Source organism: Lissotriton vulgaris, chromosome 4_1, assembly GCF_964263255.1.
Source record: "Lissotriton vulgaris chromosome 4_1, aLisVul1.2, whole genome shotgun sequence".
Taxonomy (NCBI): domain Eukaryota; kingdom Metazoa; phylum Chordata; class Amphibia; order Caudata; family Salamandridae; genus Lissotriton; species Lissotriton vulgaris.
The window spans coordinates 633,241,668-633,255,172 of NC_141691.1; the positions used below are offsets into that span (position 1 = coordinate 633,241,668).

General features: G+C 41.4%; 1 protein-coding gene across 1 annotated transcript in view; it reads left to right on the top strand.

Annotated features, from left to right (window-relative positions):
* Window positions 1-13,505, top strand: part of HECW1 (HECT, C2 and WW domain containing E3 ubiquitin protein ligase 1) — a 974,913-nt gene that overhangs the window by 507,977 nt on the left and 453,431 nt on the right. The window contains exon 5 of the mRNA XM_086964874.1: window positions 3,719-3,826. Within this exon, the coding sequence (XP_086821000.1) occupies window positions 3,719-3,826 (108 nt within the window). The remainder of the gene's footprint in view (window positions 1-3,718; window positions 3,827-13,505) is intronic.

Below are 13,505 nucleotides of genomic sequence, written 5' to 3' on the forward strand. Positions count from 1 at the left end.
TCCCAGGCAGAGGGAGAGGAGCCCAGGATGAGGACCTCCGTCTTGTCCGAGTTCAGTTTCAGGCGGCTGGTCGTCATCCACTCGGCTACCTCTTTCATCCCTTCGTGCAGGTTGGCTCTGGCGGCGGCGGGGTCGTTGGTCAGGGAGAGGATCAGCTGGGTGTCGTCGGCGTAGGAGATTATGCTGAGGTTGTGTTTGCGTACGATGGCCGCGAGGGGGCTCATGTAGACGTTGAAGAGGGTGGGGCTCAGAGATGATCCTTGGGGGACGCCGCAGATGACTTCGGTGGCCTCTGACTTGTACGGTGGTAGGCGGACTCTCTGTGTTCTCCCGTCGAGGAAGGAGATGATCCATTCCAGCGCCTTGTCCTGGATTCCGACGTTGCTGAGGCGCCGTACTAGGGTGCGGTGGCAGACCGTGTCGAATGCCGCGGAGAGGTCCAGGAGGATGAGGGCCGCTGTTTCTCCGTTGTCCATCAGGGCTCGGATGTCATCGGTGGCGGCGATGAGGGCGGTCTCGGTGCTGTGGTTGGCTCGGAAGCCGGACTGTGAGGGGTCGAGGGAGCCGTTCGTCTCGAGGAAAGCGGCCATCTGCTTGTTGACGGTCTTCTCGATGACTTTGGCTGGAAACGGGAGGAGCGAGATGGGGCGGTAATTCTTGAGGTCGGTGGGGTCCGCTGTTGGTTTCTTGAGTAGAGCGCTGAGTTCGGCGTGTTTCCAGCTCTCGGGGAAGGTGGTGGTGTCGAAGGATGTGTTGATGATGTCTCGCAGGTGGGGTGCGATGACAGCGTCGGCCTTGTTGAAGACGTGGTGAGGGCAGGGGTCGGTCGGTGATCCGGAGTGGATGGAGTTCATCGTGCGGATGGTGTCTTCGGTGCTGATCGGGGTCCAGGCGTGGAGGGTGGTGGTGGGGGGTGGTTGTTCGGTCATGGTGTGCGTTGGTTGGTTGTTGAAGCTGTTGTGTATGTCCGCGATCTTGTTGTGGAAGTATGAAGCCAGGGAGTTGCAGAGGTCTTGCGATGGGGTGATGTCGTTGTTACCTGCGCTGGGGTTGGAAAGCTCTTTGACGATGTTGAAGAGTTCCTTGCAGTTGTGTGCGTTGTTGTCCAACCGGTCCTTGAAGTGCTGGATCTCGGAGGCAGAGCGGCATTGGTCCTATGGACCTATTCGCGGCCTTCGACGCTGTACATCATGGGATCTTGACGGACCGATTGAGGGCTTGTGGGGTTCAAGGGAAAGCGTGGGACATCTTGAAAGCCTTCCTAACTAATAGAGACCAGTGTGTGGCAATGGGTGATTATGCATCAAAACCTTTCGCGTTGCCCTGTGGTGTTCCCCAGGGTTCTTCCCTAAGCCCAACACTGTTTAATATTTATGTTACCTCGCTGGCCCCAATTGTTAGGTCCTTTGGTTTTGATTTAACATCTTATGCAGATGACACACACATTGTGGTGTCACTGTTACCTGGGAAGGAAGAAAGAATTGCTACTCGATTCCAGGAATGTATGTTGGCAGTGAGCAGGTGGATGGCTGACAATAGCCTCAAATTAAACACAGCCAAAACTGAGGTCATTGTATTTGGCGCAAAGGAGGACTTTTGGAGTCCTCGCTGGTGGCCGGAGGAGATGGGCTCCCCACCTATTCCAGTCCCTAAGGTGAAGAACTTGGGTGTCCTTATTGATGAGCAGCTCACCTTTAGGCCCCAGGTCAATGCCATAGCATCATCAGTATTTTTTATACTTAAAATGATACGGAAGATTCTCCCTTTCCTACCTGAGAGCAGTAAAAAAACAGTTATCACGGCATTAGTGTTGTCGCGCCTAGACTACTGCAACAGCCTGCTTTTGAATGCTCAACAGGGGCTTCTTAATAAAATGCAGGTCTTGCAAAATGCGTCAGACAGACTGCTGATGGGCATACCAAAGTATGCCTCCATCTCCGCCGAAATTGTCAAATTACATTGGCTGCCAGTACGGAAGCGGATCTCTTCTAAAGCCTTATGTCTGGTCTTCAGGGCCTTGCAGGGCCTTGCAAGGCCTCGGGCCGGCCTGTCTGTAGCAGTACTTTCAATGGTATCTTCCTCCCAGACCCTTAAGGTCAGCTGGTCAGCGCTTGGTCAAAGTTCCTCGTATAAAGAAGGCACAGTGGGGTGGCAGGAGCTTGTTTTGGGGGCAACGAAGGCCTGGAATGCCGCAAAAACCTGGCTGTTTACACATTAAACTGATTCTGGCCTGATCCTTTAGGAGTATTCATCTAGCGCCAGGACACCTTCGGGTAACAGCGCGCTGTATGAATGCAAAAAATAAATACATAAATAAATAAAACTGCGACTCGATATCCATCATGTTTGTGACAGAGTAACCCTGTCCATCAAGATTGTAATCAGGCCCGAAGTGTTAAGGTAAAATATTCTGACTGGGCAAAGACACCAAAATGATCAGGCTGGCGAGAAGACTTCTGCGAGAGCAAAATGTTCCCACTCTGAGATTTTCCCACCAAAACCAATGGCTTCACTGGGACTTCATCCAATGCCTATTTGATGTTGTGGAGACCCTCTACGGATACAGTCTGCTGCCTTGCCTTGCTAAAGGATTTTGACTTCCATTTGTGAGACTAAGGGCCCGATTTAATTCTTGGTGGTGAGAATACTCCGTCACAACACTCCATGCCTATACTCAAAGGCATGCAGTAGAATTTGCAAAATAGAAGCTTGTCTCGTTAATATTCTTGAGGCAGGATTCTGCAAATCTCATTAAAAGTGCATTTAGTGAAGCAAAAGATTTGTAAAATGTTGTAGTGCCAAAAGGTTGCAAAACAGTAATTGTGCTAAAACACAAACTGTTTTATGACCCCAACTTTAGTACATTGTGTTGCAAGTTCTTCACCCAAACCCACCCCATTCATGCAAAACTTTCCAAGTTAATTAGAACAACACTATTAACTAAATGTCACTAGTTTCTGAGCAACATTTAAAATGTTGACTCATTTACATTGTCTTCTACGAAGCCCAGATTGTGTTTGGTCATTTTAAATAAATGCTTCATCTTAAAGATAGCTTGAAGTGAACACTCAGTTTTTTCAAATATCTAGATCCTCGCATGTTAACTGTGACTTAGTCAGAATTTCACAATCTCTCATATGCCAACAGGGTCCTTGCGTTCTGACAGATTCACGCACTGGATGAATCTCTTTCCGACAGCATACGTCTGACAATGCAAATGTGAATCTCTTTCAGCCCAGGGCAAGGAGCGGCAGATGATGAAACATGATGGCCGTCTCTTCGCTCTTCATGCCAGGGATATGTATGTGACGTCTGCAGAACATGACAAATGTAGTAGATTTACCAGCGAGTCAAATATTTGTTAGAAGACGTGTCATGCGTGGACTAAATCTGACCTGTGTCGCAACTTTTAATTCCACCTGTTAGTTATTTATCAGAATTTGCGTCACGCGTGGTATGAATTTGATTTATATTATGTTAGCTTTACATTTCCATGCAAATGGGTGCTTTCTTTTTTTTTGTTTATTTTTTATTTCTGTAATTTTTTATTGACTAAAAAAAATATATATTTACATGGAGCATGGGAAATACATGAGTGGAAGACCAGAGAAAGAAGAAAGAAGGAAAAAAAGGAAGAAAAGAGCACGGGGGGGGGGGGGGGGTAGTTCGATTGTCCATGTTCTGTTGGTCGTTAATGGATTATTTTGTTTTCTTACAGATGAAGCCCAATCTGAAAATTTTCTCGACTACAAGAATCGGGGTGTCAATGGTTCTCATCGAGGTCAGATTGTCTGGAAAATAGAGGCCAGCTCTTACTTTGTGGAGCGTAAGTAATGCGCCTTCTAATGTTTGCTTCAGTGACTGCTGGAAATGAGCGGTCTTGTTTTCTAAGCACGCCATTCTATACATCTGGTGGAAGCATGGACAAAAAATCTAAATAAATGAAAATTGAATTGATTTGTCTCCCTTGACAGCCGCTTCGGCATTTACTACCTGCAGGCAGACAGGTTGTGACACCTCTGTTGCCAAGCCAGATGCTATTTACGGGCAACAAGTTCAATTTCTGAATCTAGACTCCTGGAAAGGAGATGGGCCAAACCATCTGTTTGAGGCAGGGGTTTTCAATCTGGGAGGCAAGCCCCCTGGAGGTTGGGTAGGAGGCTCCGTCCAAGAGGAGCACGTATGCCCCTAGGCTAGGGGACAAACACAAACATCATGTTTAAACAAGGCTGTGTTTTTGGTGAAATAAAACAGAGTGGCAATGCGAAACTCTGTACACTTAAAGGGTCATCAGTAATGTAGTTTTGCACCCATGCCCTAGATGGGAGGGATGTCAAAGGGGGGTGAGGGAATTGGAGCGCTCCAAATAACCCTTGAATACCAGCCCCATTCCTGATAAATGATCACACTGTTATTACTTTTAAGTTTTTTGGGATTACAGACTGCTGCTAGGCAGGGATGTCTTAACAGCATTATAGGTCCCCGGGTAAACCAGTGCACTGGGCCATGCCTACACCACAACTCACAGGAACAAAAATCTTTAACAGTAAATTAGTGTCAAATTCTGGTCTGTATGGGGCCCCTATGCTCGTGGGGCCAACCGGGCAACTGCCCAGCGTGCCCCTGCGTTAAGATAGCACTGCTGCTAGCATGTTGCCAATTATGTATTTGATTGTTTAAAAAAAAAAAGAAAAATTAACTCAACTGCAAAGTTTGATTTGCCAAATATGTTTGCTGTCAAAACAATGATAAGGAAATATGTTTGTCATGCTAAAGCTCATGAAGAACCTATTTTACTCTATGGGGTGCCGCATTAAAAAGTTTGATGGCCATTACTTTTTAAGGGAAACGAAAAAATAAAGAACGCCTCTGCTGATTGTGCAGTACAAAACCATATCAGTCTGTTACGAAAACTGTGTATGAAGAATGTTTAGAATGATAAACAAAAGCTTAGAATGCAACCAGCATATTTCTGTGTTCTTTTAGTCGTTGCATCTTTTTCCAATGTAAATTGTTGCCAGTTCCTACTCATAAAATATACATGTGTAACTTGTGTTGCTGAGCCCAATGTAGACAGGCTCATTGTGGAGTCACTGCAAAATATCCAGGCACTCTGGGAGCGTCCAGGGGCCTGCAATATCTATATCAGTAGACCCATAGTGCTAAAAACGGTTCTGAATACAAAACATTGGCGCCCCGATTCATACAAATGTAACAATTAGTTGGCGTTGGCGTGACTTCTCATGCAGTACTCCTGCCCAAGGGCCCGATTTAGATTTTGGCGAAGGGGTTACTCCGTCACATTGGTGACGGATATCCTGTCCGCACAAATATAAATCTGATAATATCCCATGGGATTTATATCTCAGGAGTTGGGATATCTGTCATCGTTGTGACAGAGTAATCCATCCACCAAATTCTAAATCAGGCCCATAGACTTTTAATCCAAGCGTAACTCAGAAACAACCCATCATTACTCCTTGCTCAGTCCTAAAACTGAGCAGCAAGCCAAGAGTACTCCAAGAAAAAGTCTCTGCAAATTCTTTGTGAATGGGGCCCTTGCGTGATGAACCTGCTGCGCTTTAAAATGCCCTTTAGCAGTTTTACAGAGGATTATATTAAAGAATATATCAAAGATTATCAAGGACAGAAATATAAATTCTTCCTAAACGTTCTTGAATTTCTGGTACTCAACATCAACTATAAGCGGTCGGGTATGTTTCCTTCATAAATGCGTTTCAATGATTTCTTTGACCTTAGGCATGTCTTTGTCAGTACTAGTAGCTGTGAGAATCTATTCAATAGAAAGAGCTACAGGCATACTTGACTTTACTATGAAATTGATGTAGGCCTTAGCTGCTTTGGATGTACTTCTATGAACCTGTAGCAGCACTCGTGAAAAGTAGTCTGTGGGGCTTTGATCCTTCCCTGGTTTGTGCACAATAGTGGAATCATACTCCTGCTGATGCAATCCCCACCTCTCGATGCGAGGGGCATCTTGGTTTTGGATTTCTGAAAATTGTGTGGCAATGCCTGATGATCCGTGACATGGGTGACATGCTTTCCATACAGAAACACATGGAAGTGTTCACATGCCCATCCTATAGCTAAGCTTTCCCTCTTTCTCAGGTTGAGAAAAGCACATTCGATGTGAGATAGACTCCAACAAGCATAGGCCACAATGTGTTTCTGAGCAGCGTGCTGTCCACTGTGCTGGGAAAGGATTGCACCCAACCACACTGGGCTTGCATCTAACACAATCTCATTATGCAATTTCAGATCGTGGTAAACCATTTCAGTTGCATTTTCAATTTTCTTGAAACTTCCATCATATTCATTCAAATGGAACATCTCACTTTGTTAGTACTTTTATAAGGGCACTCACAGTGGCAAAATCAAAAAAGGTACCTAGAGCAATAACTGGCCATGCCTAAGAAGGATTGCAGCATGGTCATATCTTCTGGAGGTCAAGTAGACAACAATACTTGTACCTTTTTGGGGTCAGGAGTCATTCCTTTTTCAGAGAAAATATGGCCAAAGAATTTAAGTCTGTTTAAGTGAAACTCACACTTCTCTGCATTTAGTGTGAGATATGCATCAGCAAGCAGACAGCATACTTGTGTGAGTGCTTTATCATGTTCCTTTCGTGTAGCCCCAAACACCAATATATTATCGCTGTAGTTTAAAGCATGTGGGACAGATTGAATTATTTGATGAATGACATCTTGAAAGATTTCTGCAGCTGAAGACACACCAAAACTCTCTTATATCTGAGCAATCCAACATGAGTTGAAAAAGTAGTAATGTACCTATAGTTTGTTGCCTTCAAGCTGAAGTTGATGGTAGCCTTTGTTCAAATAAAGGCGGGAGAAAATATTGGTGCCATTCAGCTGCGTAATCATGTATGCATTGTGTGGACCTGGATGTCTTTCTGTTATGATTGCTTTGATGGCCTGTCGCATATCAACACAAATGTGCATTAAACCTCCACTGTCCTTTTTTTGGCACCCCTACAATGGGTGAAATTCACAGCATCAGACTAGTAGAACCCTCGATGATAACATATTTTAACAGTGTTTCTAGTTCTTTCTCAACAGCTTCCCGTAAGTGAAAAGCAATTCTAGTGTTGCTGTGCAACAGGGGGAATGTCTTCATTAATGTGAGAATGCGCCTTCATTGTCTTAAGTTTCCCAAGTCCACTAAACAATGTCGGGAATTGACTCACTATTTCAGAATGAGCATTCAAGTTGCAGTTAATAGAGATCAGTCCAATGTCAGCAGCTGTATCAAAACCTAATAAGCATGCACTCGCCAACGTACCTTGGTGGATATGAATTGGCGCTTGCACTGTGGTTTGCTTGTGCTGCATGGTCACTAGAAAGGATCCTTGACTCTGCAAGGCGTAGAAGCTGCCCAGGTGTACACCTTTGTCCTCATCGTTTTTTCTGCACTTGGTTGTCGCTGCCTTTAGCGCTTCTTCCTACCTGGTTGTCACTGTCTTTAGCACTTTTGCTTTGTATTGATGCTGGCTCTGTGTTATGGTGTGGTGCATTATTTCTTCTTTTGGCTTACTAACTGTGCTCCTCCAAGGGCCTTCACCTTATTTGATGTCTTCTCTACTGCTGGAATTGTACTTTGACTCCACATACGCAAACTGTAGACTGCTTCTTGGGTTGCACTTGGCATGCATAAGCAGTTTGCTGGACCACAGCAAACTCTTAGGGAGAGCAGTCTTGTATCCTTGGGGGCACGTGTCCCCCATCTCGTCGCCAGTAGTAGCATCGCCCGCAGCATGTAACAGACCACGCCACACACTGAGTTCTGGTTTGCAAATCTTTATTCTTCAGCATGCAACCGGTAACTGAACACACTGTGTCACAAACTTTATTAAACACACCCACCAGATTACTTAATACTTGTAAGGAGTCTGCCAAGGACACTAGATGCCTCCAACACACAAACACAGGACACGACAAAACCCACTCTGTTAACCAGACTTAACCTTCCGGCTACAGCAGTTCCTAAACGTTTAACTTTACATCAGAACACAACAATGCAAGCCAGGCCTAAACTTGGACTAAGAAATACATTTTTATATTTTTAAAGATGATCATCACAGCTGCCACTCTCTTCAGGTACAATCCACCTTTGTTGCTTGGGTATTGATGTTGACAAGATAGAGTGAGCTTAAGCTAAAGAGCAGATGATTACTTGACAGTTAAAGGCAAGTCTTCCTCATCTGTGCCCGTCCTTCGCTTAGATGGCAAATCTGCTGTTTTGATGTATTTTCCTTCAGTAGTTTTCAGCTTGTGGTTGACACATAATGCATAATAAATAAGTCTGTCTATTTACAGTCCATTACAGCTATATAAAGTCGCTTTAAGACTTTTGTAATAAAAAAACCATCAAAAGAGTTTCTTGCACAAAGAAATCATGCATCGGCATCAATGTTGACACCTACACATTTTGGACGTTCAAATATGCCGATAAATGTGTGCGTATTCCAACCCCTAGAATAGAATAACTTGGCATTTCATACAGTAAAGTTTTCGTAAATCTCCCGCTTTGTCTTTTACGATTTTTTGAGGCAGTTTCTGCACCCATGCTGTAGGTACCGCCACACAGATTGATGTTGTGGGAAAAATCTGGGTTCTTCGCCGTAAACACAAACTTCAAGACACCTGCTTGTTAGTAAATACTGAAAATCATTTTTTATTAGTCCATGTATAGCTTATTATAAAATACATCATCATACAGCAGCAATCATGGTTCAGAGAGTAATGGGTGAAAGGCCCTGACCTTTAGGATTTTAATTAAGGTATAAATATAATGAGGGTAAAGACAGTCACAGATTAAATAGAAAGGGTAGTTGAGCAGGAATAAAGTTTGTTTGTGAGAGATAAGGGAAAGGGAATTTTTCATCATGGCACTATATGTGTTTTGCTAGATGTGTGCCCTGTAGGGAAATGGCTAACAGCACTGTCCATAGAAGCAAACATGTTCAAATGAAGGTAAGCTCTATTTGACTTAGTCTGAGACACAAGGCTAACCTCACGGAAAATGCGAAAAGTGTTATGTCAAACGGAACAACCAAACATTAGAGTTAAGAAATTAGGAGCCAGATGTAGTAAGGCTTTTTGCAGTCGCAAAGGGTTTGATTCTCAAAACAGGGCCGTTTGTGAGTGCAAAAAGGCCTTTTAGTTTGTAACATACACAAATTGCACTTTGGTAATGCGTTACCGATTCGCAATTTGTGTTTGCAAGTACAAACTTAATCGGTATTTGGAAGTGACATGTTTAGAGAGTCCCTTCCAAATGCTGATTCAGAATGGGTGCCTAAATGTTTTCTGACCGAAATGTGGTTGCAAAATATTAATGCATTACCAAATACATAAAAGTAGTGGTGACCCAGTCGCAAGCGTGAACCTTTATAAATGTTGTCAGAATTTTTTTTTAAGAGTAGGCAGAGGTCCTATTGACCCCTATGAGTCTGTATTTTGTGAACGGACCTGTACATAGGTCAGTTCACAAAATAACATGCTGGTCGCAAAAATACTGGTCCCAAATTGCGACCAGTATTTTGCGACCATCTTTTAGGACATCTGGCTCAAATATTATCAAGGATCAAGTGTAGTTAAATTGACAAGACAAGATTTCACTGAGCCCTTTACTTGGAAAACAATAAGTTTACCACCAAGGTATCAATTTTTTTTTTTTAGCAAATACTATGCTGCTAAAAGAAAAGAAAGTGCTCAATAGAGCATGAGTCTTAATTAATGTGCTTGAATCGAAAGAACATTATGGTCCTACATCCAGTAAGCATGTTTAATGTAGGCTTCCACTGGCTGGCAGATGGTCACTCTACAATCCTTCACAATATAGTGTCCTTTCAACACTTCTAAATTAACTACATGAAAATTCCTATGTTCTAAAGCCAAGCCTCGTGCAACTGACAAAATACATTCCCACGGCAAAATTAACATCCCTCACCCATTTGCATTTTAAGCAGCTGCTAATAGGAGCTTGAACAATTTCATTTTTATTGTACTCACCTCCTTTGATATGCGAAAGAAAAAGGACATATCATCCCTAATTATATATTCGAAGAGAAAAGTTAATTACATACATTAAACACCATTTTCTACATTTTTAATTGTCAATTACTTTTTCTTCAACTTCTATGGCATATTATAAATGTAACTTTATAAATCTAATAAAAGAAAATAATGGGGCCCTAGTCAGAAAGCAATTTTTGGCTATACAGGGTAAATAAGATCCAGTTGGACGTGTCACATGACATTCTCAGTAGTTCTTTTGGAAACCTGTGCCTGGCGCTGCTTCCCATATGTCATTCTGGAAATGATTGCACCCGTTGATTAGAGATAGTGGTCATTAAGGAGAGGGATCCTTCCTTAGAGAGTTGCGCACCCGAAGGTGAACTGAAAAGTTAAGGCTGTGAATTTCACAGAGAACAACGATCTGCTCCTACTAAAGGGCCATTTACAAAGTAGGGAACTCCTGATGGGAAGCATAGAAATGTCTTGTGTAGGTGCAAATGCATGTGAGAGTTGCTGAGCAGTAACAAGGTCAGCATGTACAATCACTTTCAACCGAGCCGTTATTCCTAACGCACATTTAATGGAAGCAGCCATAAAAATGGCTGCTGGAATCAAAGGGAGGCGTGGACCTCAGTCAATATCCCAATGGAACCAAATAACTGCTCTTAATTCTAAATTCGGTAAACAATTCAAAAATCTTGAAAAGTGTAAATTATGAAATAGGTACAAGGGAGAATGGAGGATCTAGAATATATTTTTCTTTTTACACTCACAGTTGGAACAGAATGAAGAAGACAGACTGCAGTCTTTAATCCATAAAGAATCATTAAAAAATGATCATGCAACATATGATAAAAACATTATGCGTTAAACATTAAAGAGCAAAAAATAAACATCTTTATAGTATATCAGTATATATTTTAAGGCTTATTGATCAAAAATATACAGTCAATTAGCAATGAAAAAAACATATTTAAGTATATAAATGTAAACATAAGGGGCTGGCTGATCACAAAACCTATCAACATTCTATAAAGGCATGAAAATCACAAGTCCAAATCCTGATCATATGAGCAACACCAAGGTCAATTACAAACGGTGAAACTCCTGCATTTTTCTGTTGTGTTGAGTCCATGCTCAATGGATTCACAGAGCTGGGCCCACTTACATTTCAAACTCTGTAGAATTGCTCCTACATCTCCACCTCTTTGGGGTAGATTCACCAAATCGATGACCTTCCATTTTATGCCAATTTCTGAATAATCTTTTTCCAGATAGCATGCAGCCAGAAGAGCAGGGATCACTGTGCATTATATTAGGGTCCTATGTTGACAAATCCTTGCTTTCACTTGCTATGTGGCCTGTATTAAATGTAGTGTGTTACACGGACATCAAATACAGTAAACCACATTGGTAGATTTACAACTTGTGAAAGAGTTAAGGTCATATTTTATTTTCTCATACAGGAAAGCTTTCATGTTGGATGGAAATTTGCAGGTCACACAGGAAGAACAGGCAGCCCCCATGAGTTAAAGAGAGTATATGCCATACTCTCATTATGATTCTTTAAGATTTTTACTAGTTGATTTGTATGAGAGGACAACACAGTAAGACATATCAGTTAATTACTGTTGTTTTGGGCTGACGGGCTAGTAGGTGTTCCCTAGGGGAAAACTATGTTTGTGTCATGTCTGCTTTTATTGATGCTCAATTGCCCGATATTGCCCCCCATTTAGCCACCCAGTGCACTACCTTATTCTTCAACTCTGATCAGTATTCAGATTGACCATCCTGTAAAGGAGGGACAACAGTTAAGATGATTAAGAATGACGTCGCCTCTGGGGACAACTTTAAATTAACAGGAGATATTAACAGTGGCATCATACCCATTAGGATGTCAAAAGCAATGATAGCCATAATAGGCTGAGTTGGAACAAACTAAAGGAGACCCACATACTTTGTACTGTTCTCACTATGACTCCAGAGTACCCTTGGGCCTCCACTACGTCTATAGGTCTAGGTCTGGATCACTGACCTAATATCGATTACACTAATATAGAATTACAAAAATATTGAGGATAAAATATCGACTACAAAAATATCGAGTTCCTATCTACAAACAGGTAAGTACAAAAATATCGAATCAAAAATATCGTTTAAAAATATAGCTAGTAAAAATATCGATTTTTTTTAAATGTCTTGAAAATAATTAAAAATTAATGAAATAATAAAAATAATTAACTAAAATATACTTAAAAATACTTAAATAACCTCAAAATTATTAAATAATTAATTTAAGTTATAAAAAAAATACAATTTAATTTTTTTAAACAAAATATATATATATATTAACATAATATTAATAAAAAATATGCAATATTCTTACCGTAGGATAGCGGGAGGGTAAAATTTACTATTACCACTCCAGTGAGTGCAACAGTAGGGAAAGCGTTAGATAGCGTAGGGGTAAAAATTACTATTCCCACTCCAGAGAGTGCAACAGTAGGGAAAGCGTTGGATAGCAGGACAGTAACATTTACTGTTACCACTCCAGTGAGTGCAACACTAGGGAAAGCGTTAGATAGCGTAGGGGTAAAAATTACTATTCCCACTCCAGTGAGTGCAACAGTAGGGAAGGCGTTGGATAGCGTAGGGGTAAAAAGTGACTATTCCCACTCCAGTGAGTGCAACAGTAGGGAAAGCGTTGGATAGCGCAGGGGTAAAAAATATTATTCCCACTCCAGTGAGTGCAACAGTTAGGGAAAGCGTTGGATAGTGTAGGGATAAAAATTACTATTCCCACTCCAGAGAGTGCAACAGCAGGGAAAACGTTGGATAGCATGGGGTAAAAATTACTATTCCCACTCCAGAGAGTGCAACAGTAGGGAAAGCATTGGATAGCGTAGGGGTGAAAGTTTACTATTCCCACTCCAGGGAGTGCAACAGTAGGGAAAGCGTTGGGTAGCGTAGGGGTTAAAATTACTATTCCCACTCCAGACAGTGCAACAGTAGGGAAATTGTTGGATAGCGTAGGGGTTAAAATTACTATTTCCACTCCAGAGAGTGCAACAGTAGAGAAAGTAAATATGTAATATATTAATAAAAATAAATTCAATATCAATCACAATAAAAAATTAATTTAAAGTAATAACCAATTTAATATAATATAATAATTAATAATACAAATAAATATTAATTATTAAAATGCATTACCTATTAATACAACTTAATTACCAATTAACAATTAATTAATTACCAATTAAAAATTAATTAACAATTAATTCAAAATAAATACCAATAAATAAATTGCAATATTTCATTAATTACAATTAAATTACTTCCCATCCTATTCCCCTATAAACCAACAACCCGCTACAGAAACTAAATTAATAAAATGAACATAATTATCAATTAATCAATTAATAAAAATGAATTACCAATTAAAAA